Source organism: Artibeus jamaicensis, unplaced genomic scaffold, assembly GCF_021234435.1.
Source record: "Artibeus jamaicensis isolate MK-2021 breed Jamaican fruit bat unplaced genomic scaffold, CSHL_Jam_final contig_519, whole genome shotgun sequence".
In the NCBI taxonomy this organism is placed as follows: Eukaryota; Metazoa; Chordata; class Mammalia; order Chiroptera; family Phyllostomidae; genus Artibeus; species Artibeus jamaicensis.
Window position 1 is genome coordinate 54,006,496 of NW_026521871.1, and position 26,022 is coordinate 54,032,517.

Sequence of the window (26,022 nt, forward strand, 5' to 3'; positions counted from 1 at the left end):
CCTCAAAGTTCACCTCCATCTACAAACAGGAAAACCACACAGGGTGGCCTTCATATAGGCAGGCAGCTGGTTAGGAGCCCCCACCCAAGGTGCCTTGATTTAGAAGACAACCCATATCCGCGAGCTCCTTAAGACACCCCAGGCTACAGGGGGTTGGGGAGTCCAGACACAGGACCGTGGGAAAGGGCCCCGTGGTCCGCTCTGCCTGGGATGCGCACCATGATGCTATCCTGCCCCGCTCCTTCCCACACGGAGCACGGATGCAGGAGTCAGAACACTCAAACTGCAGGCGAGGCAGCCCCTCCACCTGGGCTGCAGACCGCCCCCAGCCCGGCCTGGACGGGGCTGTTCTTCCCTTCATGGGACCTGAGCCCAGCTGCCCTGCGCCCGCCCCCAGGGTGCAGACCCCAGCACCCCTTGTGCACATTCCTGCTGAGGGAGGGCCTGGGCCCAGCCCACGCATTGGACGCCATGCAGTGTGTTATCCTTTAATGAAGAGCTGGGTCAGTGTGGCCACTGTTCTCCCCAACGCCCCCCCAAAACAGGTGCCCCTCACCACTGGCTGCCTTGGAGGCAGGGTGGCCCTAAGGCGGTCAACCCTTCTGAGGGGTCAGTTCGCAGTGGCCTAGGAAAGGTGTTCATCTCTCGGACCTGGGACCGTGGCAGCAGCAAAGGCTGGAGGCAGTTATGCCGGGATCAGAACGGATGGCGGGTGGGGGGCAGGAGGGCAGACAGCCCACGCCCCCTCCTTCCTCTCTGAACCCCAGTGGAGTTAAGAGCAGTGTTTGGGAAGTCCAGTCTCCCCAGGGGTTGGGGGGGCTTCATACCCAACTCCCCGCTGACTGACGTCACACAGCCCACAGGGTTGCTGGGCTCAGGGAGCAGGCGGGCCGGGCCAGCACCCCATCGGCCTCGGGGCCCAGGCCAGCGCCACCAGGAGACCCAGGCCACCTTCCACTGACCCGGCTCCTCAGGCACTACAGGCATCTAAGAAGGTGGTTTCTCCCTCGAGGTTCCAGGGCCGCCGGGCGGGCTGCGCAGCAGCAGGGCTGGCTGGGCCCTACAGGTCGGTGACCTTGTTCTCCACGGCTGCGGCGATCTGCTGCAGCCGGTAGCCCAGCTGCATCTTCTGGGCGGTGCCGTCCTCCTCCAGAGCAGTGATGATCTGAACGGAGTGCGGAGACGACTCCGTCAGAGGGCCTGTCCCATCCGGCCCACTCGGGCACTTGGCAGCTGATTCAGCAGCCTCCTCAGGCACTGGGGCTCAGTTTGGGGACCCCCACTACCACCTGTGTGACCTCGGGGCCTCGTCAGTGGGAGGGAAGTCCATCCACAAAGTCGTGTTTTAAGGGTTAGTGGGGCTGCGAACAGCCACCTCCTGGAGTGAATCGCTCTCAGTGGAGGCCAGCCCCACCGCCAGGCTGGCCTTCTCCCCACGAACACACGAGAGCCCTGCTACGGCGCCCCCACCAGGTAACGAGCACTTCCTGAATGCCTACCCGCTCGGTACCGGGCAAGGGGCAGAGACCCAACAATGACAGATATGACCCTGCCCTCGTGGGTGGGGAGACAGATACCGACCCACGCGACACCTTAAGGGGGGCAGCCACAGAGGGAGCAGCAGGAACTGAGGGGCCCGCCCACAGTGTCCCCGGCCTCCCCACCGCCAGGGCCACCGCAGTTCGGAAAGAGTACCTGGACTTCGCATCCCTGGAACCACACAAACACCTAGGTGGACACTTCCGGCACACAGCCAGCAGGCTGGCTGGTGGGCGCTCTGATCTTGAGGCCCAGCCAGGAGCCCCGAGAAAGACGAGGCCATCGTGACCTCGCTCTACCCTGTGCCTAGCCCCTCCTCCCTGGTGGCCTATGCAGCCCAGTCAGGCCCACGCCCGCAAGGGTGACCGTGCGCAGCACAGTGCCACCCATGGACTCAGATAAGGATCTGGACAAGGTCAGGGCAGATGTGGAAGCTGTGTGCCCCTCCTAGCACATCCCACATACCATCTCCAGGCCCTGGTAGACCCCCGGCCGCTGCCCGCCACAACCGTCACCACCACCACCACCACCACGACACCTGGGATCCCTGCTGAGGAGCTCGGACATGGGGTGGGGACAGGTAAGGGCACAGCCAACACCAGGAAGCATGTCTTCCCAACACCAGGAAGAGCACTTCCCAAACCTAGGACCCAGCTGCTCCCCTAGTCTGTGCCTGGGGGGTGATCAGAGGGCCCCCCATGAGAATCCCAGGGCCAGACACCCCCATCCACATCCATCTCCTCAGCCCCCAGTCAGGGCCCAGGGTGCCACTCACCTGGTCGTAGTATTTGTTGATGTACTTGTAGAGTTCGTGCAGGGCCACTCGCGCCCCTAGGTCTCCAGAGTAGTTCTAAGGAGCACAGAGAGGAGACAGGCGTGAGGGTGCTGCCAGCCACCCAGGGAAGCCCGAAACCCTGGGGGGGGCGGAGGACGGGACAGGCCCTGCGGCAGGTGGCAGAGCCCCTCTACAGACCAGGGTCCCAGCTCAGGTGTGCTCAGTGGGGCACAGGGTGGGTCAAAGGGCCTCCTGGGTGGCGAGACCCCACATCTGCCGTTTCCACAGGGTCTGGGCTCCACCAGGGCCCTGCCCCCCGCCCCCCCCAGGGCTCCAGCTGAGACCTGGGTCCTCCCAGGTGACTGCAGAGCCGAGCAGAAAAGACGCTGGTCTGCTCTGGCCCCAGCCCTGCCTGAGGTCCCCCTCAGGGGCTCCACAGGTGTGCCTCAGACAGCGGAGGGGCGATCAAGTCACCCAGCCTGTGCGGGGCGCTCATGGGGACAAAATGAGAGGATACACAGAGCACCCCAAAGACGCACAGAAACACCCCAAAATCACAGCTGCTATTACTGTGGCAGCTGGGACTGTTGCGGCCTCAGAAACACCGTTTACAAACCCCAGGCAGAGTGCGGGGCTGCATCAGGAGCAGGTGGGGTGCGCCCTCAGTACCCCGGGAATCAGAGCGCTAGAAGACATCGGCAGGCCAACCGGGCCGAACCTCAGCAACCCTGCTGCCTTGGGGCGTCATCCACAGACTCGGGCACCTGGCTGAGTCAGGGCAGGAGGCAGCTGGCAGGACAAGACTCCTGTAGCTTTCTGATGCGATTCTGGGAGCCCTGCTCTTATAAAGTGGCAATCGACACTTTAGGGACATCTCTGCAGAGGGACATCTCTGCAAAGGAGCAGCGGGAAGGGCAGGACCCCTGTGGCGGGAGGCTTGTGCTTAATACGAGAAGCAGAAGGTGGGCCGTACCCGGGACAGCTCGGCCAGGATGGAGTTCATCTCTTGGTCGCTGGCCGGGATGGTCTGTCTGATGTCTGCGTAGTACCTGCCAGAGATCGTAGAGACAGCAGCTGCTGGGAAACGAGCCCACCCTGCCCTGCTGGGGCCTCCACTGTAACACCCCCAATCCACCCATCCCACCCCTCAGGCCCTTCCCCTGCCCTGTACCTTTCCACCATCCGTTTGTAACGGGGGATATCCCGAGCATATAGAAGTTTGTTGATGGGGGAGTCCTGGGCGCCAGAAGCAAGTGGGGGGAGGGAAGGAACACGAAACCCCTGTGAGTGTGAAGAACCGTCCCAGCCTGCACGGCACTGCTCTAGTGTGAAAAGTCTCCAGTCCCAGGAATGCCCCTCAGACCTGGCAACCGGGATGGCTGGTCACCCTAGCCCACCTCCTTTTGCAAGGACTTCCCCCTCCCACCAAGGCAGGGCGCTGCTTCTGTTCCCTTGAGCTTCTCCCCAGACGACGCCCAGGCCATGCATCAGCTCAGGACCCAGCAGGGAACCGGCACGTGGGGCAGGAAGGGGCAGTGCCGTGTGCACTCTGTTGCTCTTCACACGCTGTCCATTCCCCGAGTGATCACTTTAAAAATTGGAAAACTGACCCAGGAAGTGAGGTCCGCTGCCCAGGCCAACTCACTCCTGAGTGGCTGAGTGGGGATCTGAAGCAAGTCTCTCAAATTGCAAGAAGGCTGCGCCTTACTCTCAGGTCTGACACCCACCCAGCCCCACCCCATTCCTGGGCCTTCAGAGGCCCTGTCACCCCTCCGGGAAAGCCCTCGCTTGTGGCCCTGGCCTCCTGCCACCCCCGAAGGCCACACTTGCTCCTGTGCCTTAACCCTGTGAATCAGCACATGGCAGCCCCTGCGTGCCCGACCTGGAAGATGGCCACACCGCCACCTCCCAGAGGCCAAGGGACACAGAGCCTGGCCTGGGGCCTGGCCGCAATGACTCCCCTCGCCCTCCTCCTCAACATTCTCAGGAAAGCCTGGCCCCGTGGCCTGTGTGCATGTCCCTGGCCCATGCTGCCCGCCCCACGCACGGCCTCCGAGTCCCCCACCCACTCACCCGGCCCAGCTTGTGGTCAGCCAGGGTGCAGGCATCCATGAAGGTCTGTGCGATGACCAGGAGCACTGCGTCCATGTTATCGGACGTCTGCACGTCGAACACAAACTGCGGGTTTTTGATTATATTGACCCAGAACCTCAGCGGCAGGCTGCGGGCAGGGCAGGCGTGGCCGGTGAGCACGCGGCAGGGGCCGGAGGGGAGGCCCCGCACCCCCGGCCCGGTGGGCCCCACCTGTTGGTCTTCCAGATGTGGACGGTGTCCTGGTCGGAGATGCCGTGCTGCTGGGCCTGCTCGTCCAGCAGGTCAAAGAAGTACTTGATGGCGAGCGGCACGGGGCGGCTGGTGCTGAGGATCACCTGGAACAGGTCGTCCACAAACTTCTGCAGGGTGCCCTGCAGGGGACGGGGGGCATGGAGGTGTGGTCAGCGAGGGGCTTCAGGCCCCGGCCTCAGACTCGGGGTAGTAGGTCCGTGGGAGCCCCACGCCACCCCCATGCCCCGCCCCCACCTTCATGGACAGCAGGCGGGTCAGGTAGATCTCCGGGATGGCCTTGGCTCGCTCGCGCTCCCCACCCCGAAGGCTGCCCCTCCTCGGCCGGGGCGGCTCCGGCTCCTCGCTCGGCTTCACCAGGTGCCAGGGCCGGATGCCCCCCTCATCCACATCCTCCAGCATTGGGGTCCCTGTGCCAAGACCACACTGCTTGTCACACCTCATCAGGTGTCCCCTCCTCTGAGCCCCAGGCTCCTGCCAACTCCTAGGAGTGGGGCGCCCAGGGAGGCATTCTCTGGGGAGGAGGGAAGTAGACACAAGCCCACCCCGAGGTCCAGAGTTCCTGCTTCATTAGTGGGCAAAAGCAAAGGCAGAGGGCCGCACTGGGGGTGTGGGGGTACTCACTTTCTCCGGGGACATAATCCTGGTTTTCCCGAAGAACGTGCTTGGTGAGGCAGGGGACCAGGGCCACAGTAGCTCCATCTGGGACCTGCTGACAACAGCTGGTGACCCCTCTGCCAGCCACACCCCCACCACACCCCCCTCTAGCTCCCAGCCCCCCCACCTTGTAATGCTGCAGGGTGTTCAGCCGCCGCCACAGACCCTGGACCTCAGAAGTCACATCCTCATCAGAAAGAATGAGGTGTCCGGCCACCCCAGACCGCCACTCTGCAAGGGCAAGGGGGACTTGGTCCTGGGCTCCCAGGACACCTTTTCCGAGGCGGAACCTATTTTGTCCTTCATGGGCAGCCCTGCCCAACCTCTCCACAGACCAGGAACAGGTGCCCACCGCTGGCTGTGGGTCGTTCCTACGCCGCCCGGCTGTGCCCCAACTCAGCACCCCACCCTGTAGTGCAGGGTGGGCCCAGCCTGACTGGCTCGTGCACCCCGGCCACCCTTCCCTTCCGCCCTCACCGACATCCAAGGTGCGGGGGTCCGGCCGCTGGGTGAGAGGCATCCCTTTATAAAGCTGGTCCAGCATCTTCTCCTTGGCCTGGGAGATGGTGTCGCAGTCCAGGACCTTCACAGGCACCCCCTGGGCCTCTCCCGCCGCCGGCCCCACAGCCAACAGTGCATTCAAGGTCTGCACAGGGCACACAGGAGCAGTCAGGCCCCAGCTCCCACGTGGGATGACCGAAACGCAAGGCCATGGATAGGGATCACCCGTGAAAAAGCCACCAGTGGCTCTGTACTCTGTGGCCCCAGCACCTGGCACAGTGTCCTAGTGACTATCTGTTGGGTGAGTGGCAGAAAAAGTGAGTAAGCACAAGTTGGGTCCCCCACCTCCTGGCTCAGCTGGTCAGGCTGCGACACCTGAGGGACACCACCCCCAGCCTAACGGATGGCCAGGTGTGGCAAAGCCCGGATGGGATTTTCCCGAAGGAGCTCTGAGTGGGCCACTGAAGGGAGAGCAAACCCAGCCTGCTGGGCACTTGACATTCCTGGCAGGACAATGAGACCATGGCCAGGCAAACACTCAGGCCTGGTACAGCAAGGATGTAAACTGGCCCCAGGCAGGGCAGCTGCTCCCCAAACTCTGGCTGTGGCCCTTTGACTGCACCCCAAGCCTGGGACCCTCTTGAGGCCCTATCCTCAAGGTCCAACCCTTAAGCTTCTATCCTGCTCAGCTGGTCTAAGCGTCTCTCCCAGAGGTCCAGCGGGCTCTCCCCCAGACACAGGCAGCCACACACGACCACTCGTGCTCACCCCCACCCCCCGAGGCTGACACTCCAGGCATGCACACACTCCCTCACCAGGGGACGGTACTCCACGTCCTCTCTGAGAAGGCGGTTGTCATTCAGGGTGTATTTGGCTTTACCAGTCACGCTGTCGACTGGCCCCTTATCAACTTGATGCTTAATTCCACGGAAGAGCATGTACAGAGGCTCCCCTACCGCGTCCTGGGGGAGTGACAGGTGTGGGGCAGAGGTGTATGGGACATGAGCCACTCTGGGGCAGGGGACAGGCTACAGGCTACAGAGGGCTAAGGTGACTGAGGACATGGTGGGCGGGCGTGCGCACACTGCGTGGGGTCGGGGCTGCCTGGTTTGGAGAATGTCCCCTTCTGCAGGGGGAGCCCCATCCACCTCCGCCTCCCTCACCCTGACGAAAGTGTAGAGGCAGATGGACATCCAGTTGGAGAGCAGCTTCTCCACCACAGTCTCTGTCCTGGGACGACAGGAAGGGGCAGCAGGGAGGCAGGGTCAGCAGGTGGGGCCGCAGTGCACTCTGTTCCTCAGACGCCCAGGCCCCGGAGGCCCTGACTCAGCTCTCGGCCCCAGGTGCCCAAAGCCACCAGGCCCCAACTGCTTCCGACACTGGCACAGACCTGCGCAGCATCAGCTTGGGGTTCTTGGCCACATACTGGGCCACCAGGTCACTGAGCAGGGTGCGGAGGATGTCTGTGAAGTACTCGAGCTTCCCGTGCAGTGCCACGGTGAGCAGAGAGGCCACGTAGGCGCGGTCCCGAGCCGAGAAGGTGCGCTGGCTCTCCAGGGTGTGGATGAACTGGTATCAGGGAGAGGGGATGGGTGGGAGGGAGGGGCTGATTCAGAACCCAGGGATGGAGAAGGGGCGGGGCCAGGTGGGTGGGGCCAGGATGGTCCGTCGTGGGCGGGGCCAGGGCAGGGTGGCACCTTGGTGAGGAAGAGCTTGCTGTTGAGCAGATTGGAGAGCTGCCCCAGGCCTTGTTCCACAGTCGGCCGCCTGCTCTCGGGCACACCCAAGTCCCGGTGCAAGGGTGACTCCTGGTGCCCGGGGAAGAAGACCCTCTCGGCATACACCTTATAGTCAAGGAAGGGGATGCCGCTGCCCAGAAGGTCACTGGTGAGATCCGTCATCTCGGTCATGAGATCTGTTGAGTGGAAGAGGGCAGGTGTGGGTGCCCAGCACATGCCATGGGAACAGGCGTGGGAGCCCGGGGCCCCGGCCGCAGCCTCACCCGTGAACTCCTTCTTGCAGCGGTCCCGCACACTGCTCTCCAGGTTCTCCAGCTGGATCTGGACCTTCTTGTAGTCCCGCAGGGCCTGCTTGCTCTTCCTCCTGCTCAGCACCAAGGTCAGGACGGGAAAGACTGCCGGCGGCCAGAGCTTCTGCTGGCACCCCCGGCCCAGGCCTGCCTAGGCCAGCAGTCTAACCTGGCCATGCCCAGCCAGGCTAAGGTCTAGTCCAGGATAATTCAAGCCTGTTCCATCCCTGGCAAGTCACAGCCACCCATGTCCTGGGTAGCCCAGCACAGCTGAGCCCAGGGATCAGCAAACTATAACCAGGCCAAGGACACCGGGGACCCGTTTTTGTAAAGCAGAAATTTACTGGCACACAGCCATGCTGATGTGTCTGTGTATTGTTTACGGCCGCCTACTGTTTATGGCTGCCTTTACGCTCCAATGGAAGAGCTGAGCAATTGCAACAGGGACTGCCTGGCATGCAAAAGCCTACAGTATTTGCTCTCTGGACCTTTACAGGAAGTGTGCTGACCCCTGGCCTAGCCTGTCCCTCCCAACCCAGCCTTATCCGGAGGCACCCACCTGTATATGAAGACGATGATGACCACTCCCACAGCCAGAAGAGAGACGCCCACCCCCAAGCCGGCCTGGGCTGCCAGGGGGAAAGCCACGGGGCTCTCGCCATCGTATTGCACATGACCCAGGGAAAAGCGCAGGTTCCCCATCTGCACCTGCATTGGGAAGCCACCCTGAGCAAGGCTTCTGCGCATGCCAAATGCCTGGCCCAACCCAGAACCTGCCCACTGACCGTGAACTCAGGCAGCGCCTCAGGTGCATCCCGGAGGGGCAGGGGCTGCTCCGTTGGGGGCTCGCAGTACAGGTGGTGCCGGGTCAGTGTCTTCACCACACAGGGACCGGTCCCTATCATGGCCACAACCTCCTCCTTGGACATTGCAAGGTCCAGATTCTCCCCCTGGAACACGAGGTCACAGATTGATCACTCAGAATTCTTCCCTGAGTGGAGGAGCTAGTGGTCTCTCGGATCTTCTCCCCCCAAATGTGGGAGGGCTGGTCCTGAGACCCATTCCCAACAGCAGGGCTGACAGGGCCTCAGCGCCTGGTCCCCAGCACCCGGTCCCCTCCCTGTAGGTGGGACGAGGCCCCAGATGTCTTCCAGGCTGCCAACCCCTGCCCCGACCTTTCTCCACCCTTCCCTGTCTTTTCTTCTCAGGTCCTAACTTCCCCAGAACTTCTGAAGGCTACAACGCTGTCCCACATTCTGCCCAGTTGCCTAGCCAAGCTGGAGCCCCTAACACGTCTACTGGCCTCACGGGGTCGTTGGCGACTGGTGGCCTACCTGTGGCCTTTCAGTCACCCGCCTACGGAATGTCAGAACATGTGCCAAGTCAGGCTCTCCGATAGGCATCAGCCCAGGCACCTGCTGGGTGCCACGCCACCCGCCTTCTGTGTGTGCCAAGCCATTTACATATTGCCATTTGGCCACCTGCTATGGAGTTCATCAGGACCCAGGCCACCAGAGCCGGGCCCTGCCGGGAGCATTGGGCCAGGCACCCCACCAGCAGCGCCCCCAGCCCTCGCCACAGGAGGGGTGAGGTGCCAGGTGTATCCACCGGCTCTGGCTCTGAGGTTATGCCCCGCCCCGCTCCATACACAGCAATACCATCCAGCCAAGTGCAGGCTCCCGGGCACTGCCCTGCCCAAGAAGCAGCAGTACCTCCACGGACAGCACACTCCCAGGCTTGTGCCGGAATGGCGTGGTGGGGTCCTCGGGGTTGAGGGGCTGCAGAGTGGGGTCAGCCTCATAGGAGAAGGGTGTAGGGTTCAGCGTGGCAAAGTCAAAGACCAGGCTGTCGAGGATAAACTCCACTTGGACCCGGGCTTCCTCAGGCAGGCCCGGGAGGGCAGGTGTGCAGCAGGTGATGAGCTGGGAGGAATTCACGTGGCAGAGCTCCTCGAACTGGGTGGGGGGAGGGATGGGGGAGGGTCATGGAGGGGTCTGCAGGAAGGGGGCCCACGGGCATGGTACCTGCCACCCACGGCTGTCCCCGGGGCGGGGTGTGGGTGAGGGGGACCTTGGCTAGCCCAGCACAGGCAGGGGATGCCCCGGGTGTCCTACATGATGACCGGTGCAGGAGGCTCCGGGGGAGCATGCGGTCGCCGGGATCATGTGGTGCCTCTGCCCAGGCCCCTGGCCCGGCCGCAGTGCTCTTGGTGCCACAGTCACTCGGATCCTTGGTGTCTGCACCACGTCCAAATTCTGGCCACGGACCCGAATCTCGCGTCCCCCACTGCAACACAGCCCATGAGCCACTCACGGAGAGCCAGGCTCCAGCGCACCGCCCAGTCCCAGCCTGAAGCTGCGTGGGGGTCACAGCCCCCACATAGAGCCCTACAAACCCCTCGCCCCAGTACTGGGCCTGCAAAGACCACCCTACCCCACATCACGCAGCCATGCCCTTGGCCCAGCACCTGAAGAAGCTCTTGGTGGGGCCGACAGAGGTGACATTGGGGTCTGACGTGTACTCGAACTGGCTGTGCTGAAGCTTCCGCTCGGTGGCCCCAAACCACACAGCCACGGGGAGTGCGGCCGGCGTGGGGTGTGGGCCGGTCTCACACTGCAGCTGCTCCGCCTGCTGCCCCGGAAGTCTAGGAAGGGAGGCAGGAGGAGAAGGCAGGCCAGGCTGCCTAGCGGGGGCACGGGATGGAGGGAAGGATGGCCCCAGGGCAGGGACCCACCCAGGCCTCGGCTCGCTGCCCCTCAGTGAGGACTGCCGTCTCCACGGTGGACCCGGCAGGCCACACTCCCACGACAGCCCCTGTGCAGGGAGGGCCTGGCCACTTCCTGGTGGAGCAGACCTGACCCTCTCCCCCTCTCTCCTCCACGGCATCCTGCCCTCCCCACCCCCGCTCTCCCCGGAGTCCACAGCTTTTTGCAGATTGAGGAAGCAGCCCTTACAGGTGACAAGGCTGGTGTCCGACTACCACTCGGATGTCCTCCAGCCGCCCAGTCAGGAGCTTGGAGCCATGCAGGGTGAGGCGGGTGCCCCCGGCTCTGGGGCCTCGCACCGGGAAGATGGAATGCACCTTCGGGTCCTGCGGGAAGGGGGACAGGGGCAGACAGACAGGCTTCAGGCCAGAAAGGGAGAGGCTGGGGGAGCCTGAGGCAGACACAAAGGCCCTGGGCAGGGCAGGAGCCCAGGAAGGTGGAACCAGGTGGGCTGGGAGGAGCCACCAGAGGGGGTGGCCCATCGGCAGCTGGGGGTGCCCAGCAGTCAGGCACCTGGTAGGCGAAGTTGAGCTCTGAGATGCCACGTCCTCTTCCTGGCACCTCCACGGTCACAGCACCCGCCACCTCCTTCCCGCTGGCCTCGGTGACGCACACAAGACTGCAGGCACAAGACACGCCGGGGGCCGGGCTGAGCCACGGGCCCCCGATGGACCGGGCTGCCCCCCACCCCCGCCACAAGACCGGCACATCCTCTCGATCTGGATGAGGGACCCCGTATGGCCCACAGGAGGCTCCCACACCCGAGAGTCGGAACTCGTGGTCTCAATTATCCAAGTCGAACCTGAGCCCCCTAGCGAGGAGGTCGTCCTGGGAGTGGCACAAGTTTCCAAAGGAGCCCCCGGGAGGCCGGCCGCTGAACTAATGAGGGGGCCCAACTGGTCGCCCTCACATGCACGCAGCACTCCTCACAAAGCAGTGGAAACTTGACTTCCTTGGGGAGAAAAGTCCCCAGAAGCCTCTAGTCAGGTCTGGGGAGAGGCATGGACGGGGAGTCAGCCATCTAAGAAAGTGCTGGCTCTCAGCCAGAAAACAGAAACTCGGGGCAAATCAACGTCCACAACGTGGACCCTGAGGTGGCTTAGCCCCGTGACAGTGTCACGGTCACCGAGAAAGCAGAGTCAGTGGCGTGTGCAACTTCCCAGCAGGGGCTTCAGCCAGAACACATTTTAATCACTTTATAAATCACTTTAGTCTCGTGGTTCTAGAATCATTAACAGTCTAGAAAGTCACCTGAAGGTTTTAGTCATAACACACATAGGAGGAAAACTACATGCTCTGGCAAAATCCTGTTCAAACCACGGGCCTCCTGGCCCCAGCACAGGCCCACAGACCCAGGTCTCCACAGCCGAGGCTGCGTATCTGCTCTGTGGTGGTTTGGGACAGGCTCTGCCATTCGGCTGGGTTTGGGACATGGCAACTGTGGCCGTGTCCTTGGGGAAGTCCCACGCATGCACTTCTGGGACCTTGCAACCACCAGCCAGGTTACCAAGAGCCAGAACCCCTGCAAGCCTCAAGCCTGGGAAGGCCCCAGAACAGTGCTAGGGGAGGAAGGGTCCGCTGGTGAGAAGGCCAGCCCCTGAGCACGGCTGGCTGGGAGCCAAAGACTCTGCTACCGCAATTACATCCGTGGTCACTCCAAAACCCGGGTGGGAACAAGTAGGCGGATCCGGGAAGAAGAGCCACTTGTCAGCTTTGGGAAGGGGCTGAGCCCCAGGCCCAGGAGCAACCCCCTTTCCCACCACAGCCCAGGCCAGGGAGCTGCAGGTCTGTGCCCAATGGCAACTGTGGCACTGGGGCCTCGTGACTGGCACCAAGGAAAGGACAGGGAGGGCGGATGAGGCGTGGGTGGGTGGCCCTGAGCAGGAAGGCCAACCGCAGAGTCCACAGGAGGCATCCGCTCCTGGGGGCCCAGCAGCTCACCTGCTGGAGACCTCGTACTCCTGAGCATCCACCGCGCAGGGCACTCCGGCCACCCGGACTGTGTCCTGCACATCCTGCACGTGCTGGCCCAGGTTGGAGCCCCTGATGGTGACGCGGGTGCCTCCGTCCACCGGCCCGGTCAGCGGCTCCACCTGCTCCAGGACAAGGACTGCTCGCCTGCGCCCACTTGGCCGCCCCCAGTAGTATGGGGAGCTCCCCACTGGGCCCCCAGACCCAGATCAGTCCGCCCTCCCTCCCAGGGTGGCAGCGAGGAAGGGACACGCCAGCATTCCAACACACCGAGTGGATGAGGGGGGCAGGGCACTGGGTGGCCACAGCCTCAGCGCCACCACAGGCTTCCCGGGCCACGCAGTGCGAACGCTCTCCCTGGCACCACACGCAGCCGTACTGGGGCATGGCGGTCTGGCAGTGGCTGCAGTCCCCGTGTCCCATGGAACAGTCATAGAGCACCACTGGGGGTGGCAGAGACAGACGTGAGAGGCAGGCCTGGAGGAGCCCCGCCGCCAGCAGCTGGCCCGGCAGCCCCTGAAGCTCACCATGCAGCCCATCAGCGCTGTCCACACGCAGGCGGCCAGCCCGGCGCAAGAACAGCCCCACGTGAAGCTCTGGCTGTGCAGTGTCGTAGCTGAGCTGTAGAGACAGGAATGGGGTCGGAGTCTGGGGCTGGGGAGGCAGCAGGCCTGGGGAGGGGGTGGTCAGGGAAAGGACCAAAACGACTCACGGAGGGAACACAAAGACCTCGGTCGGACTTGGGGTGTAGGAACCCATGGGACCACAGGGTCAGAGGTCAGAGCTACCAAGCCCCCAGGGATACAGGGCCACAAGGCAGAACTGGAGTGTAGGGACCCAGAGGGGCCCCTGGGTGAGCAGGCAGAGCTGGGATATAGGGACCCCACAGGACACAAGATCAGAGATCAGAGATGGGGCACCAAGACTCCCTCAGGGTCACAGGGTCAGAGCTAGCTGGGCCGGGACAGGTGTGGTACGGCCAGCGGGACTGGGAGCCAGCCTGTGGCCAGGGCCCGCCGCCCACCCAGCCACCCGAGGCCTGCACCTGCAGCTGCTGGCACGTAACACGGCACCGCGTGTCTGGAGGAGGCTCACACTGGACCTGGGCTGCCACCGCCACCTCTCGGCCCTCCAGCTCCATCACACACTCGTAGTCTCCAGGGCTGTCCTGGGGGCAGGGGCCGCGGCTGTTGGGGCAGCTTCAGGAGCAGGGCCTGGGGAGCCTTGTGGCAACCCCAGCTCAGCCCCGGGTGGGGTCCGAGGCCCCGGGCCAGGCCCTCTTCCCGCTTCCCAGGGCTCATACACAGTCTGGCAACAGCCAAGGAGGCCACAGTGACACCCGCAAGCTGGACCCGCTCACCTGGAAGAGGCGCAGGTTCCTGCCCAGCAGCTGCACGTTCCGCTTCACATGCACGGGTATCAGCATGGAGCCCTCGACACTTTCCACACAAGGACAGGAGCTGGCCCCCTGGTTTGCCTCTTCCTACAGGCACCAAGAACAAGGCAGGCTATGGACCTGGCCCTGCCACCTCCGTCCTCTCCCACACAGAGCCCCGGGGCCAGGCCGTGTGGGGCTGCAGCCCCCACCCCGCCCCTGTCCCCGCCCACGAAGAACCGCCAGGCGTGCAAGGGGCTGCGCCTGCCCCCACCCACCTCCCGAAGCCTCCTTCCCGGGCTGGGCCTCACCAGCTCCCAGAGCCCGGGGGTGTCGTACTGGTAGTCAAGGCCGGACAGGAGAATGAGGGGGGCCGGGGGGCCCTCGTGCTCGGCCGAGTCTCCGTCACCTGAGAGGAGGGTGGAAGTGGAGAAGGCGGGCGTGTCACCCCCTATCCACTCGTCCGCCTCGGGCAGCTCGCCGCCTTCTTTCGTGGGCCAGTCCAGGGTAGGCTTCGCGGAGCCAGCGGCCCCTGGGAAAGTAGTGGCAGGAGCGGTGCTGGGGGGCTGGTCCTGGGGTACCGCAGTGGGGGAGGTCTCGGGGCCAGGGTCTGCGGGGGCAGAGGACAGTGCCACTGCATCTGAGGGTGACGGGTAGAAGGCCAAGAGGTCCTCAGGTGTGGCCATAGGTTCAAGGTCAGTGACAGCAGGGTCAGTGGTTCCAGGTCTATCCGGGGAGCTGGGAGGGAGGGGCTCTTCATGGAGGGGTGACTCTGTGGGGGCCGAGGCGGGGGAGGCAAGTGTGGGGCTGGGACCTGCCCACGGCAGGGAAGGACTGGCCTCAGGCGGGACAGCTGAAGCTGTGGCTAAGGAGGGAGCCTCGGGCTCCACGGGAAGGGGGTCAGGAGTGGGGGTGACCGTGGCCTCAGGGGCAGCAGGTGGGGAAGGGGTGGGTGCCTCTATTGCAGGAGGGGCTGAGGACAGAAGCAGGCTCTGAGGGGGAGGCAGAGAAAGACAGGAGGGGCCACTCAGCAGGCAGGCGCAGGAGCAGGCGGCAGGCAGGCAAAGGATGTGTTAAGAGAAAAGGAGACCAAGGAAAAGAGAAACAAAAACAGCCCATTAATTCTCCACAGGAGAAAAGCGGAGGGCAGGCTCCGGGGCATCTGTGCTGAGGTGGGGCCCGAGGTCCAGACCTCCCTGCCTCTCAGCTACAAACGTCCTCTGCTGGACGGTGGACGCCTTCCGCACGAGTTGTCACACATGGCAGCCGTGGGTGGGCAGGTGGGCACACAGACCCCGGGCCGTCAGAAAGCCTCTCACCGGGGGACCCCATACCCCGCTTCCATGCGGCCCAGACTGGAGTCACGCTCACCTGTTGGCTGACCACCACGGGCCCAGCGTCGCACGAGGCCTTGTGTGTGCACAGGTGCTGCCAGACGCACCAGTTACACCCCCAGCGGCTGCTCACACAGGCCCGGCACCTGCACAGAGCACAGCCATGGGGCAGGGGTCACCACGGAGCAGCCCCGGGCCTGGGCGTCAGGGCGAGGCACTCACTGTGCAGATGGGTGGAGGTCGCTGACGGCCACACAGTCGTAGAAGGAGAGAGCAGCCCTGGCGATCACGACCGCACCGAACCTGAGCTCCACACTCACAGAAACGTGGTCTGCAAGGCGGGGAGAATGCCAGGGCTGAGGAGCAGGGAGGGGTGTTCAGCCCCCCAGACGGTGTCACGAGACCACACAGAGTGGAGTTAGCACCCCAGATGGGGAAGGGTCCCCAGGGTTGGGGGACACAGTCCACAGGACACAAAATGGGGGATTTAGGGCCTTGGGGACTAGTGGGGAGACTCAGAGAAAGGCTTGAATTCACACCTCACCCAGACCACGCCCCTGGGAGCAAGGTGGGAGGCGGGCTTGGCTCCCGGGCCCTGGGGCTGGTCCCTGGTCTCACGCACCAGCTCCTCTCGGCAGCGCTGGGGCCCCACTAGGGTCTGGGGAGGGGCACGTCACACCCGAACTGGTCAACAGGGCAGGACTCTGATGTTCCCCAAAGTGGCAGGAATATGACTCCCCCGGCCATAGGGGTGGCAAGTCAGGTACCGACAGGAAAACCTGCCAAGAGAGGCCAGGACACAGTGCTGGGGTCCCCGGGGAGCAGATCAGGGCTCCTGCTTAAGGGGCACCCAGTGTGGGCAGGCATCAGTGGCCACCAGCAGACCCCAGCACCCCCACCTTCACAGACACCCACAGGCCTGGTTACTAACGAAGGGAGAAAGCGAGGCCCCCAGTGTGGTAGGGGCAAGGCCATGTGGTATCTTGTACACCTGACACCCAAATCTACGCCAGAAACTGCCCCACCAGGGCCCCGCCCACTCTGGTCCCGCACCTCCCTCCTCTCCTCTCGGCTGATGTTGGCAGGATTCGTGGCTGCCACTTGCAGGCAGCCCAGCTCAGGCTGGAAGCTCCACAGCCATCTCTCCGGGCCCTGGCCCCGCGAGCACTCAGAACGACGACTGCACCTGGGCAAGAATGACCAGCGTCCACCTGTGACCCTCACAGGGCCCCCGGGAGTTCATGGGGCAGGACCACCTATGGTCCTGGGCAGGGTCCCCCACTGGGACATGATGCCCGGATGGGGGTACCCTGGCAAGGCAATGACACCAAGGGTGGGGGATACGGTGAGGGACTAGGACATCCAGAGGTCAGGGGTTGAGGGTGGAGGGCCAAGCATCAGGAATCCTGGACAGGGCGACTACGCAGGAGCACTGAGGGCAGGAGGCTGGGGTCAGGGCCGGGGAAGGGGCTGGGGGCTGGTGGGCACCGACCTGCCCAGGAGCACACACCACCCGCAGTACGGGTCCCTGTGGGCCAGACAAGACGCGCAGTCCAGGTGCTGAGCACAGGCAGCCACAGGAACCTTGAGAAGCTGGGACGGCAAAGGGGACGTGAGGCCAGCAATCCGAACTCCAGTGGCTCTCCCAGGTATGGGTCCCTGACCCAGCTCCAGGCCCCTCCCAGCGTCCTGGCCCCAGCGGTTGCCTGGCACTCACTGTGCTCTGGGTCATGACATACAGGTGCTCAAAGGCCCCGTCAAATACGAGGTCTCCGCTCACTGCAGACCCCCGCTGGATGCTCTGGCTGGAGTATGGATGGCCATCACTTCCCGGGCCCAAGTACACCTGAGATCAGAAACCACTAGGTCTGGGGCCCATAGATCTGGAAGTCCATGGCCACAGGCCCAAGGTTCTCCCTGTCCCCACATTGAAGCAATTTATGGGTGGATTTCCTCCCAGTCACAACGGGTCACTATACCCAGCCCTGGGGACAGAAGAGGGGATCAGAAGAAGTGGGGATCCCAGTTAAACCCCACCCAGCCCCAGGAAGAGGAGCACTGGTCACCTCTCCCAGCCTGGGGTCTGGGGCCTGTCATGAGCCTGTATGCCAGCCCCTGGGGTCACAGGAATAGCTTTGCCCAGGCTGGGCTCCCCCATACTCGTCCCCTCCAGACCTTGGGACAGGGCCCAGTACTTCCCGTGGACTCACCCTGTGCAGCTGCCCTTGACTGTCACCCAGGAAAGCAACAGTGTGTCCATCCTCCATGGTGACCGCCACGGCTGTCAGCTGAACCCCTGGCCACTCGAGAACTGGCGTGGCTTCCAGGGGGACACGGCTGGCCATGGGGCTGGGCGTGTGGTCTGAGCCACAGGGATAGGCATCCAGGGTGTCCTGCCGGAAACAGGAAGCACCGATGAGCCCCCCCCGGACGGCCTCCTTACCCCATCCTCCCAGCTAACCTACTGCTTTCCCCAGGCTCTCGGCCAGTTCTCCCGGAACAACCGTCTCCTCTGCCAGGCCTCCTGGGACAATCCCATCCCTGCCGCCAGCCTCCCCAACGATGTCTCCCACAGCTGCACCCTAAGCCCTGCCTGGGTGGCTCTTGTGCAGCTGCCTCGGACAGCCCCTTCCTCCTCTTTGATTCCCACCCACGGGGGCCCACCTCTGCACATCCCTGGCCTGGGAGCTGCTTCCTCCAGTGTAGGCATAAGCTCAGCCTTCTCCCAGCCCTCTCCTCCCACGCCCCTCCCACCTTGCACGCTCAGCCCCAAGTCCACAGTGGCCCCTGGACTCTGACGGCTCAGTGAGCCAGGCCCCTGTATGCAGCTTCTCCCTTCCCTTCTCTAAGCCATCCTGAGGCTAGAGCCAAACAAGTCTCAACCTCACCTGCCCTCTTGCTTAAAAACCTCAAACAACAAGTCCCAGTCCCCGATCCCCAAACACCCTCTCAACCCATCTACACAAATGCCGCCCCTTCAGAGCCCAGGCCAAGCCCCATCGCCAGCTCTGCCCCCCCAAATGCCACACTTACTGCAGATGCCCCGCCACCGCCCAGACACCAAGGAAGTCACACCCATAACATCGCCGCCCTGCTTGGCCCCCATACTGCCACCAGCTTCCCCTCAGACTCCCACACAGCTGCTGGGCAAGGAGAGCCTGGCCGGAGGCCTCGGAGACGGCTGGGCGCCGGGACTCACCACGGGCAGCTGCGCACAGTCGGAGTTGACGTCGTACTCGATGTAGGCCACCTCGGCCCCGTCCTCGCTATGGCCCTCCCGAGTGTAGCAGGCGTCGCGTGTGAGGTTGGCGAGGTGGTCCACCTCGTCCAGGTGGAAGGCACAGAGAGCAGAGGACCCTGACAGCCCGGTGGCAGCCGATGGCGGCCGGCCCACCGTGGGGGAACCGGCTGAGGAGAAGGCTACAAAGAGCACCTCCCCCTGGGCCACCTCCCTGGACGTGGCCACGGCCGCAGCCTGGATCAGCCCATAGCGGCCGCCCTGGCAGGCCAGGGGCAGCTCCACGTAGGAGTAATAGTGCTGGTCCCGGAGACACACTCGAGACACATAGGCGCGAAAGGCTCGCGACTGAGCCTGCAGGTCCCGCCGCAGGAACAGGAAGTAGGCGCTGTCCCCACGTGCAAAGGCGCTTACAAAGTGGTGGCTGTACTCAGAGAGGCGGCCCACTGCCAGCTTGGCCGTCTCCTCATAAGAAAAGACAGCCTGGGGGTCTGGTGGCTGCAAGGCCCGGGTTGTGATGGGAGGGATGCCACCCCCGACACCCCTGCTGGTGTATCCTCGTCCCACAAACAGGAGGGGCTCCCCAGCCAAGCCCTGGGCCACCAGTCCCACAGTGCTGACCTCAGGGTCATTGGCGGCCACGTACTGGGTGTCCCCAGGCCGCTCTGGCCTCAGCAGCAGCCGCTGGAGCTGCCCGAGTGCCCGCTGCTCACAGATCCCCTGGTGCACACTCCCGCACACCACCAGGGCCCCCGGGCTCACCAGGAGCAGCTGGTTCAGGTTGTCGGTGGGCTGGGCCTGAGGGCACTCATCACGCACCACAGGCGGCAGGCAGTCCCTGCTATCTAGCACAGGGCCAGTGGGCACGGTGGCTTCCAGCTGTAGATCCGGGCTCAGCTGGAACAGGAAGTTAGTGGCCCCTAGGTAGATGGTGCCGGAGGTGGGGTCCCGTGCCAGGTGCTGCAGATGTGTGCCGTTGGGAGTGAAAGCAGCCGGTGGAGGGGCATGGAGGGTGAGGACCCACCCAGCCCAGAGCACCTGGAGAAGACCTGGGCCGAGGCCAGGCATGGTCACCTGGCAGGGAGAGAGGTAGAGCAGGGCTCACGTGGCCACCAGAGCGCCACGGGGACACAGGTGAGGGACAGGGCTACGTCACTGCCAAGAGGCCCCTTCTAACCCAGGGGGTGAGCAGAAGCACTGTGGTCCAGGCTAACCCCAGGACCACCTCCTAGCAAGGGGTCAGGAGATCTTTCCTGGAAACTTCAAAACTGCCTGTTCTCTGCAAGCACTATTCTCTTAGGAGAACCTGACCCCCCGCCCAATCTCACCCTGCACTACCCTGTGGCACCCACCACAGGGCCTGAGAGCCCTGTGGGACTGCAGAGGCAGAGCCATGGAACACACCCTGCGCCCCAGGACCCTGGAAGGGGCAGGAGAAAGTGGGAAGATGGGACGGGGTCCTGAGCCTGAAGGAGGGAGGGTGAGGTCCCACGGGCCACTCACAGGTTGGGGCAAGATTTGGAGGATGGGCCTTTCAGGCAGAATCCACAGGGTTGTGAGCACAGAACCAAAGGGCCAGGGAGAAGAGGGAGGTTCCTGCCACCGGGAGGAGGCCTCGAAGGTTGGACCCCACCCTACAGAGCCTCCAGGAGAGGTGGGAGTCGTGCTCCTCCTCGGTGCCTAGGTGTGAGGGCAGGCTCACCTGGCAGGGCCAGCTGGGTCGGGAGACAAGGGCATGACCTGTGCAGGAGTCACCTGGCCAGGGAGAAAGCAGAGCGTGAAGCTGGAGGCTGGGCTGTGGGCACACGGGGGCAGCACAGAGGTGCCCCCTGCTCCCTGCGCAGCCTGCCGGTGGAACCGGGCCCAGCCTGGCCCTCAGCCACCAAACACATTCCACAGGGGACGCCTCCTCAGAGCTGCACAGGGAGGGGGTGGTGGGAGGATCAGGCACCCTCAGAGCCTGGGAAAGGGCAGCTAGGAAGGAGCCCCAGGGCTGGCAGGGCTCAGTGGGGCCCCAGCACGGCCCCGTCCACCGCGGCCCCTTCTTGGCACTCTGCCACTCTCACCCTCTGCCCAAACCCCACCTACCCAGGCAGCCAGGAACATGCCTCCACACGGGCCAGGGGCTGTCCTGGCCCAAACCGCCACAGCACAGAAGCAGACACATGCTCACACACACCGAGAAGCACGAGTCCCATGCAGACGCTTGTGCACAGAACACGGGCAGACACTGCCTGCACTTACACATCCACAGAGACAACCTCCTCACACGCACATCGCACAAGCATGCACTTCGCACAGGCACATGCCACACCCACATACCGTGGATTACACACTCGGGCACCCACACAGAGACTCATACACATGTCCCCGGTTCCAGCCCTAAGGCCTAGAGGGCTGTGGCAGCCAGGCCACCCCTTCCTATTCTCTCGCCACAAGGTCAAAGGAGAGTCTGGGCCCAGGCTGGGGAATGGGGCATCCTAGAGCAAGTCACAATGCCCAGCTGTGCCCCCCACCCCCAGGAGTGCCCCAGACCCTTCCTCACAGGCCCCAGCTAAGGCCTGCTGGGGCCAGGAAACCATGGCAACACCGCCTTCCCCAGGCCCGGTGGTCCTCAGACAGCAGCACCAAGGCTGGGGAAGCATTGGTACAAGCCGTACATCCCAGACCATAAGGTGCTTCCTGGCCTGCCTGTACCCAGGCCACGCTGCCCAGCCCCTCCCACCACCCGGCTGCCAGTCTGCCTGTGGGAGAGTCTCCCTCGGCCAGGTCAGCCCCTCCCAGCCAAGGGCACCACGGGGCATCCCCAAGGCTGCCTCAGAGTGAGTGGGGCTGGACCAAAGGCTGGGAGGAGGGTCCAGCAACCCAGTAGGAGCCTCGGCCACTGCCCGGCTGGGCAATGCTCCCGAAATAGCTTGGGGGTTTCCATTTTTAGTGTGCAGAGAACAGGGCAGCTCTATGGGAGCAGAAACAAGGCCGCCTCTGTTTGCCACCCGAGGGGGCGGCAGGGGGTGGGGGTGGCAAGAGAGTCGTGAACCCGGCCAGAAGCCCAGGACGGTGGCAAAGCCAGGCTTCCAGGAGCCCCCCCACCCTGTTTCCAAAGGGTGAGGGAAGAAAGTTTCTTCCTCTGGGAAGACAGGGTGTGCCTGAGGATGGGCAGAGGCCACCTCCTGTGCTTGGCTGCCGCTCTCTCCCCTCCTGCAGCCTCCTGCTGAGGGGTGTGCCAGGGCACAGGGTCCACGGCCAGACCAGCATTCACGCCTCTATCCGCTCACAAACATTTGCTCAGAGCCTTCTGTGTGCCAAGGCTCTCTAGCTCTCAAGGGGCAGCAACCAAGACACTCCCCAAATGTAAAATCTCAACTGGAAGGCCCAGAGGAAGGTGGGCGGGACCAGAACGGCTCCCATGGGGCAGGCTTCTGAAGTCACTGAAACCGGGCCTAGGAGGACCCCTCGCCTGTCCCCACTTACCACAGGAGGGGGAAGAGGAAAAGAAGGGCAGTGACAATTCCCCTTCCGTGCTGGGCATTCCTGCTTCAGGTAACCTCTACCACAGGCCACAGAGCAGCCCCCAGCTCTCCATCAATCCCACTCCTCAGGATCTTCAAGCACAATCGAAGCATGTCCCCCGCCCTCCGGAGTCTCTGGGGCACCCGGGGGCCTGGGATGAAGACCAAGCCCCTGCGCCCCCACCCTCTCCCATCACATGCTCCTCGTGCCTGGCGCCTGCACTGCAGGCCACTTGGCTCCTCCCTGGCATCACACGGGCTGTCGCCACTGCCTGGAATGCCCACTCCCACTCTAGCCCATTAACTCAGCTCCCAGCCATCATCCCCCAGGGGAGCCTTCCCTGTCAACCGGAGCCGCCGAGCCCACTCCATGCGGAGAGTGTGCAGAGCTGCCTTGGGCCAAACGGGTAACAGGACTGCTCTGACCGTTCCGGGTGGCAGTGTGTATGCCTGGCACTAGTGCCACCAACCAAGGCCACTTTCCTCCCTATCCCACCCACTCTGGACTGAAAGCTCCTTGAAGGCAGGGAGGGTGGCTTTTGATTCAGAGGCTCCGGCGACTGGGACAGAGCAAGGTAACACAAAGTAGATGCTCCTTATAAGAACTCCCCTTCATAGCCAAGGAAACTTGGCCCATAGGAAAGATGTGGGGCTCTCTGAGCTACCTGGCCTCTCAAAGCACAGGGTGTGAGCAGCACCGTTAATAATGAGCAGGTCAGAGCGAGCTGGAAAGGAGGGCTTGGAGCCAGGCCTCATGTCCCCAACCTGCACAGCCCGACCTCCTGCCCACTCCGCAGATCTCGGCCCGCCAGGCTCGCAGCCAAAGGCTCACTCTGCCTGTGCCCAGGCCTGTCCTTAAATATCCCCTGGCCCACCCTTCTGGGACCTGTGGGGTACGACCCAAGCTGCCTAATTTCCATCCGTGAAGAGCAAGCACTTCCTGGGCCCCTCTGGGATGTCCTCCCCAACCAAAGAGGCTCACAAACTCTGCCCTTTCACATCTGGAGAGGGGTCATACCCAGCCCTCATGTTCCGACTCCTGGAAACTACTGGGAAGCTGGCCTTGCCTTTTCCCCACTCCGCGGCTCCCGGGCCGCCGAGAAGTTACTCATTGACAGAGATGTAGAGAGCACAGCTCCTCCAGTTGTCTGTCCGTTGACCCGGGGTGGGAGGATCTACCACTTATTTACCCGGCCCCCGAGAGGACTCAACAGTTTGTGTACGGATAAGAGATTCCCCCAGGAGATGCGTGGCAGGAGACTGCACCGAGCGCAGCCTGAAGGGCTGTTACTACGAGCGGGAAAGCCTCGACCTCCCCAACAGCTCTTCCCCAGCCCTCCGCCCTCCTCTCCCGGGCAGCGGGGGCAAGGACCCTACCAGTGGTCTTGGGAGGGCGGGGAAGGGGCCGGCCGGTTCTAGCTGAGGCGGTGGCGGCGAGGAGGGGGCGCGGAGGAGCAGCTCCACCTCCTCTCTCTCCCAATCGCGTTACAGGCGCAGCCGCCAGAGTTTCCATTTACGCGCAGAAGTGTGGTCCCAACTCTCAGGACCGAAGCCGCCCACCACTCACCGGGCTGCCACTGCCCCGCGGGATCCAGGCCTGAGGCCCTTTCCCTTGGGGCACGCCGCGGTGCCGGGTATCCACCACCCCGGCCCCCCGCCCTGCACTCACCGCCCCGCCGGGCCGTGGGATGAGCGCGCCGAGGCGGACGCCGGCCGCTCCGGGTTCAGGAGCTGCGCACAGCGACCTCGCTGTCCCTCCTTCGCCCCTCGGAGGTGGGTCTGGCGGAGCCGCAGCTGTTACCCGGAGACCGAAGGGCGGAAAACTGCGCCCGCTGCCCGCCCCTCCCGCCGCAGCGCTGCCACCGCCGGGAACAAAGGAGACAAAGCCCGTCGGCCGGGCCGGCTCCGCTCCTTCCCCCGCGCCCGCCGGGCCGCCCTCCCCCCTCCGCCGCCCAGGCCAGGCCGGAAGCCGCCCGGAGAGCCGCGCGCGCCCGGAGCCGCCTGGGACCCCCCGCGGGCTCCGCACTTGCTGAGGGCCAGGGACTCAACCCCTCTCTTGTGGGGAGGGGCAGGCTATACCCCGGAGGTAGCCGAGGCGACGCGGATCGCACCGGGTGGGGGATGAAGTAAAGCTCCGCTTGCAGGCCGCCCCACGCCGCCCCACCCCGCCCCGCCCCCGTCGGGCCTCACCTGCGCGCTGCGAAGAACCGGAATTGGGAGCCCTCCTGGATGGGAGGGGCGGGGACCGCGCAACGCACCCCAGGTGTGGTGGTACCTAGAGCGCCCCTGCCTCTCTCTGCCCGCCAGCGTCGGGTGGGACCCTCGCCCCTAACCCGCTCCTGCGGTTCGCTAGCCACCACCTCCGCCCTACAAAGTCCAGAGTTTCCCCTTTTCCTTTCCAATACCTGACTCCCGTGGTCTGCCGCCCCCAACTTTGTTTACCTGAGCTCCCGGGCACCCGGTTTCTCCTACCGCGCCCGGTCCTGCCCACCGACCCTACTCCCAGGACTCCCGAACAGGCAACCCCCTCCTTCCGGCCCCCACCTCCGGCAATGCGGGAAGAGCGCAAGCACTGGGGCTGAGGCTGGGTTTGCGCCATCACTAAGCCAAGTAACCTGACCCCTGCCACCCCCCACCACACACCCGCCTGTTTGCTCACCGGCAAGTGGAAGTGATACCACACCTAGCCCCACTGTTGAAGGAGGGCGCAGTCGACTGCAAAAATACACGAGCGAGGGCGCATTTCCTTTTTTCCCTTGGCCTGGACCTGGACCCACCCCAAGCTGAGAAGCCTTGGGCAAGTCTAAACTCCCTCACCACCAAATACCTGGGCGGTCCGAGGAGGAACTGCGGGGTAGAAGGATTCCCTCCAGAAGCCCATTTGTGCCCCCTGCTGGGCCTTTCTCACCCTGGCCTGCCCATTGCAAACTCCCGCTGGGATCTGGCCTGTCCTATTACCTATTAGGACTTTTGGAGAATTTTGCCTCAAGGCCATCGGGATGGCCTCCTCGCAGGCAAAATTTGTCACACATACGCACCACCCCGGTAGCCCCCGGAGCCTCTACACGCTAGGGACAGCCTCAGCCAAAAGGTTCAGGTCATGCATGCTGGCTACTATTGGAAGCGCTACCACCACACCCACCCTCTTTCCACCTGCCACCTCCAGCCCCCATTAGGAGTCTGCCTTTAGCCCTGGCTGGTGTGACTCGGTCGGATGGGCTGAGTCCTGTGAACCAAAAGGTCGTAGGTTCAGTTCTGGTCAGGGCACATGCCTGGGTTGTGTCTGCTCCCCAGTCAGTGCAAGAGGCAACCCGTCAGTGTTGCTCCCTCACACCAGTGTTTCTCTCTACCCCCTCCTTTCCCCTCTCTACAATCAATAAAACAAACAAAAACTTTTTGTAAGAGTCTGCCTTTACTCTCATCTACCCCACTCTGCCTTCTAAATTCTCCCTTCCCGAGGCCTCAGGTCGCTCCCGTTCCTCTACCCCTTCCCAGCACCCACTCTGTACCAGTGGCACCCTCTCCCCAGTTCCCTCGTCCCTGGCCTCCAACATCCGGCACCCGGCTCCTCCATCTCAGTGTCTGGCCTTGTGCCCCGTACCCCCCCACAGCCATCACCACCTCAGCCCGGTCAGTCTGTCCCAAGGCCGTCTCCTACTGTGGCTTTCCCGCCCATGCAGCTTGTGGGGAGACCCTTCCATGTGCCCGTAACCCTCTCCTCCTTAACTCCATTCGCTCGAGTGCACAGCCGTTCAGGACCTGCTGCACCCCAAGAGGGACCTGGCACTTCTAAAGCCCGTAGCAGCCCTTATCTGTACACAGTAGGGCATCTCCAGCCCCACCAGGAGTGTGGACACCCAAATGCATCCCTTCCCAGGCCGTCCTGGGAAACATTAAGAAGACATTGCCAGGGATGAAGTAACCAAATGACCAAGGGGCCAGGTGCTCTGAGGTTCAAAGCACCCACAGGGCCACACTCACTTCAG

At 63.7% G+C, this 26,022-nt stretch overlaps 1 protein-coding gene across 8 annotated transcripts; it reads right to left on the reverse strand.

Moving 5' to 3' along the window:
• Positions 1 to 474: 474 nt before the first annotated feature.
• PLXNB1 (plexin B1) lies at positions 475 to 25,272 on the reverse strand. 8 transcript variants are annotated; one of them, XM_053669189.1, is made up of 38 exons: positions 24,696 to 25,272; positions 20,230 to 20,282; positions 18,489 to 19,601; positions 17,500 to 17,682; positions 17,007 to 17,135; positions 16,782 to 16,882; positions 16,343 to 16,475; positions 15,912 to 16,068; positions 15,512 to 15,620; positions 15,327 to 15,435; positions 14,234 to 14,947; positions 13,941 to 14,063; positions 13,626 to 13,748; positions 13,108 to 13,201; positions 12,851 to 13,023; positions 12,551 to 12,702; positions 11,123 to 11,228; positions 10,799 to 10,935; positions 10,312 to 10,488; positions 9,959 to 10,130; positions 9,557 to 9,799; positions 8,630 to 8,794; positions 8,404 to 8,552; positions 7,818 to 7,918; positions 7,513 to 7,730; positions 7,206 to 7,384; positions 6,979 to 7,045; positions 6,631 to 6,777; positions 5,792 to 5,960; positions 5,442 to 5,545; positions 5,282 to 5,366; positions 4,895 to 5,067; positions 4,619 to 4,779; positions 4,388 to 4,535; positions 3,486 to 3,550; positions 3,288 to 3,363; positions 2,315 to 2,389; positions 475 to 1,165 (listed from the first exon to the last, which is right to left on the reverse strand). In XM_053669189.1, the coding sequence occupies exons 3-38, from the start codon at positions 19,593 to 19,595 to the stop codon at positions 1,061 to 1,063; spliced, it is 6,429 nt and encodes a 2,142-aa protein (XP_053525164.1). In that variant the 5' UTR covers positions 19,596 to 19,601; positions 20,230 to 20,282; positions 24,696 to 25,272; the 3' UTR covers positions 475 to 1,060. The 8 variants fall into 8 exon arrangements, with proteins under 8 accessions (XP_053525164.1, XP_053525161.1, XP_053525167.1 ...); XM_053669186.1 differs by having other exon boundaries at positions 24,479 to 25,272; XM_053669192.1 differs by lacking the exon at positions 24,696 to 25,272 and adding an exon at positions 24,227 to 24,444.
• Positions 25,273 to 26,022: the final 750 nt, after the last annotated feature.

What these genes read in the sequence shown, in the direction of transcription:
- PLXNB1 (XM_053669186.1), bottom strand. Translation starts at nt 24,635, where the DNA reads ATGGCGCAAACCCAGCCTCAGCCCCAGTGCTTGCGCTCTTCCCGCATT. An exon ending in GTCAAGGGCAGCTGCACAGG is followed by an intron (nt 17,136 to 17,499) that starts GTGAGTCCACGG and finishes TTCTGATCTCAG; the next exon opens with GTGTACTTGGGCCCGGGAAG. An exon ending in AGCTCAACTTCGCCTACCAG is followed by an intron (nt 10,936 to 11,122) that starts GTGCCTGACTGC and finishes CCCTTCCCGCAG; the next exon opens with GACCCGAAGGTGCATTCCAT.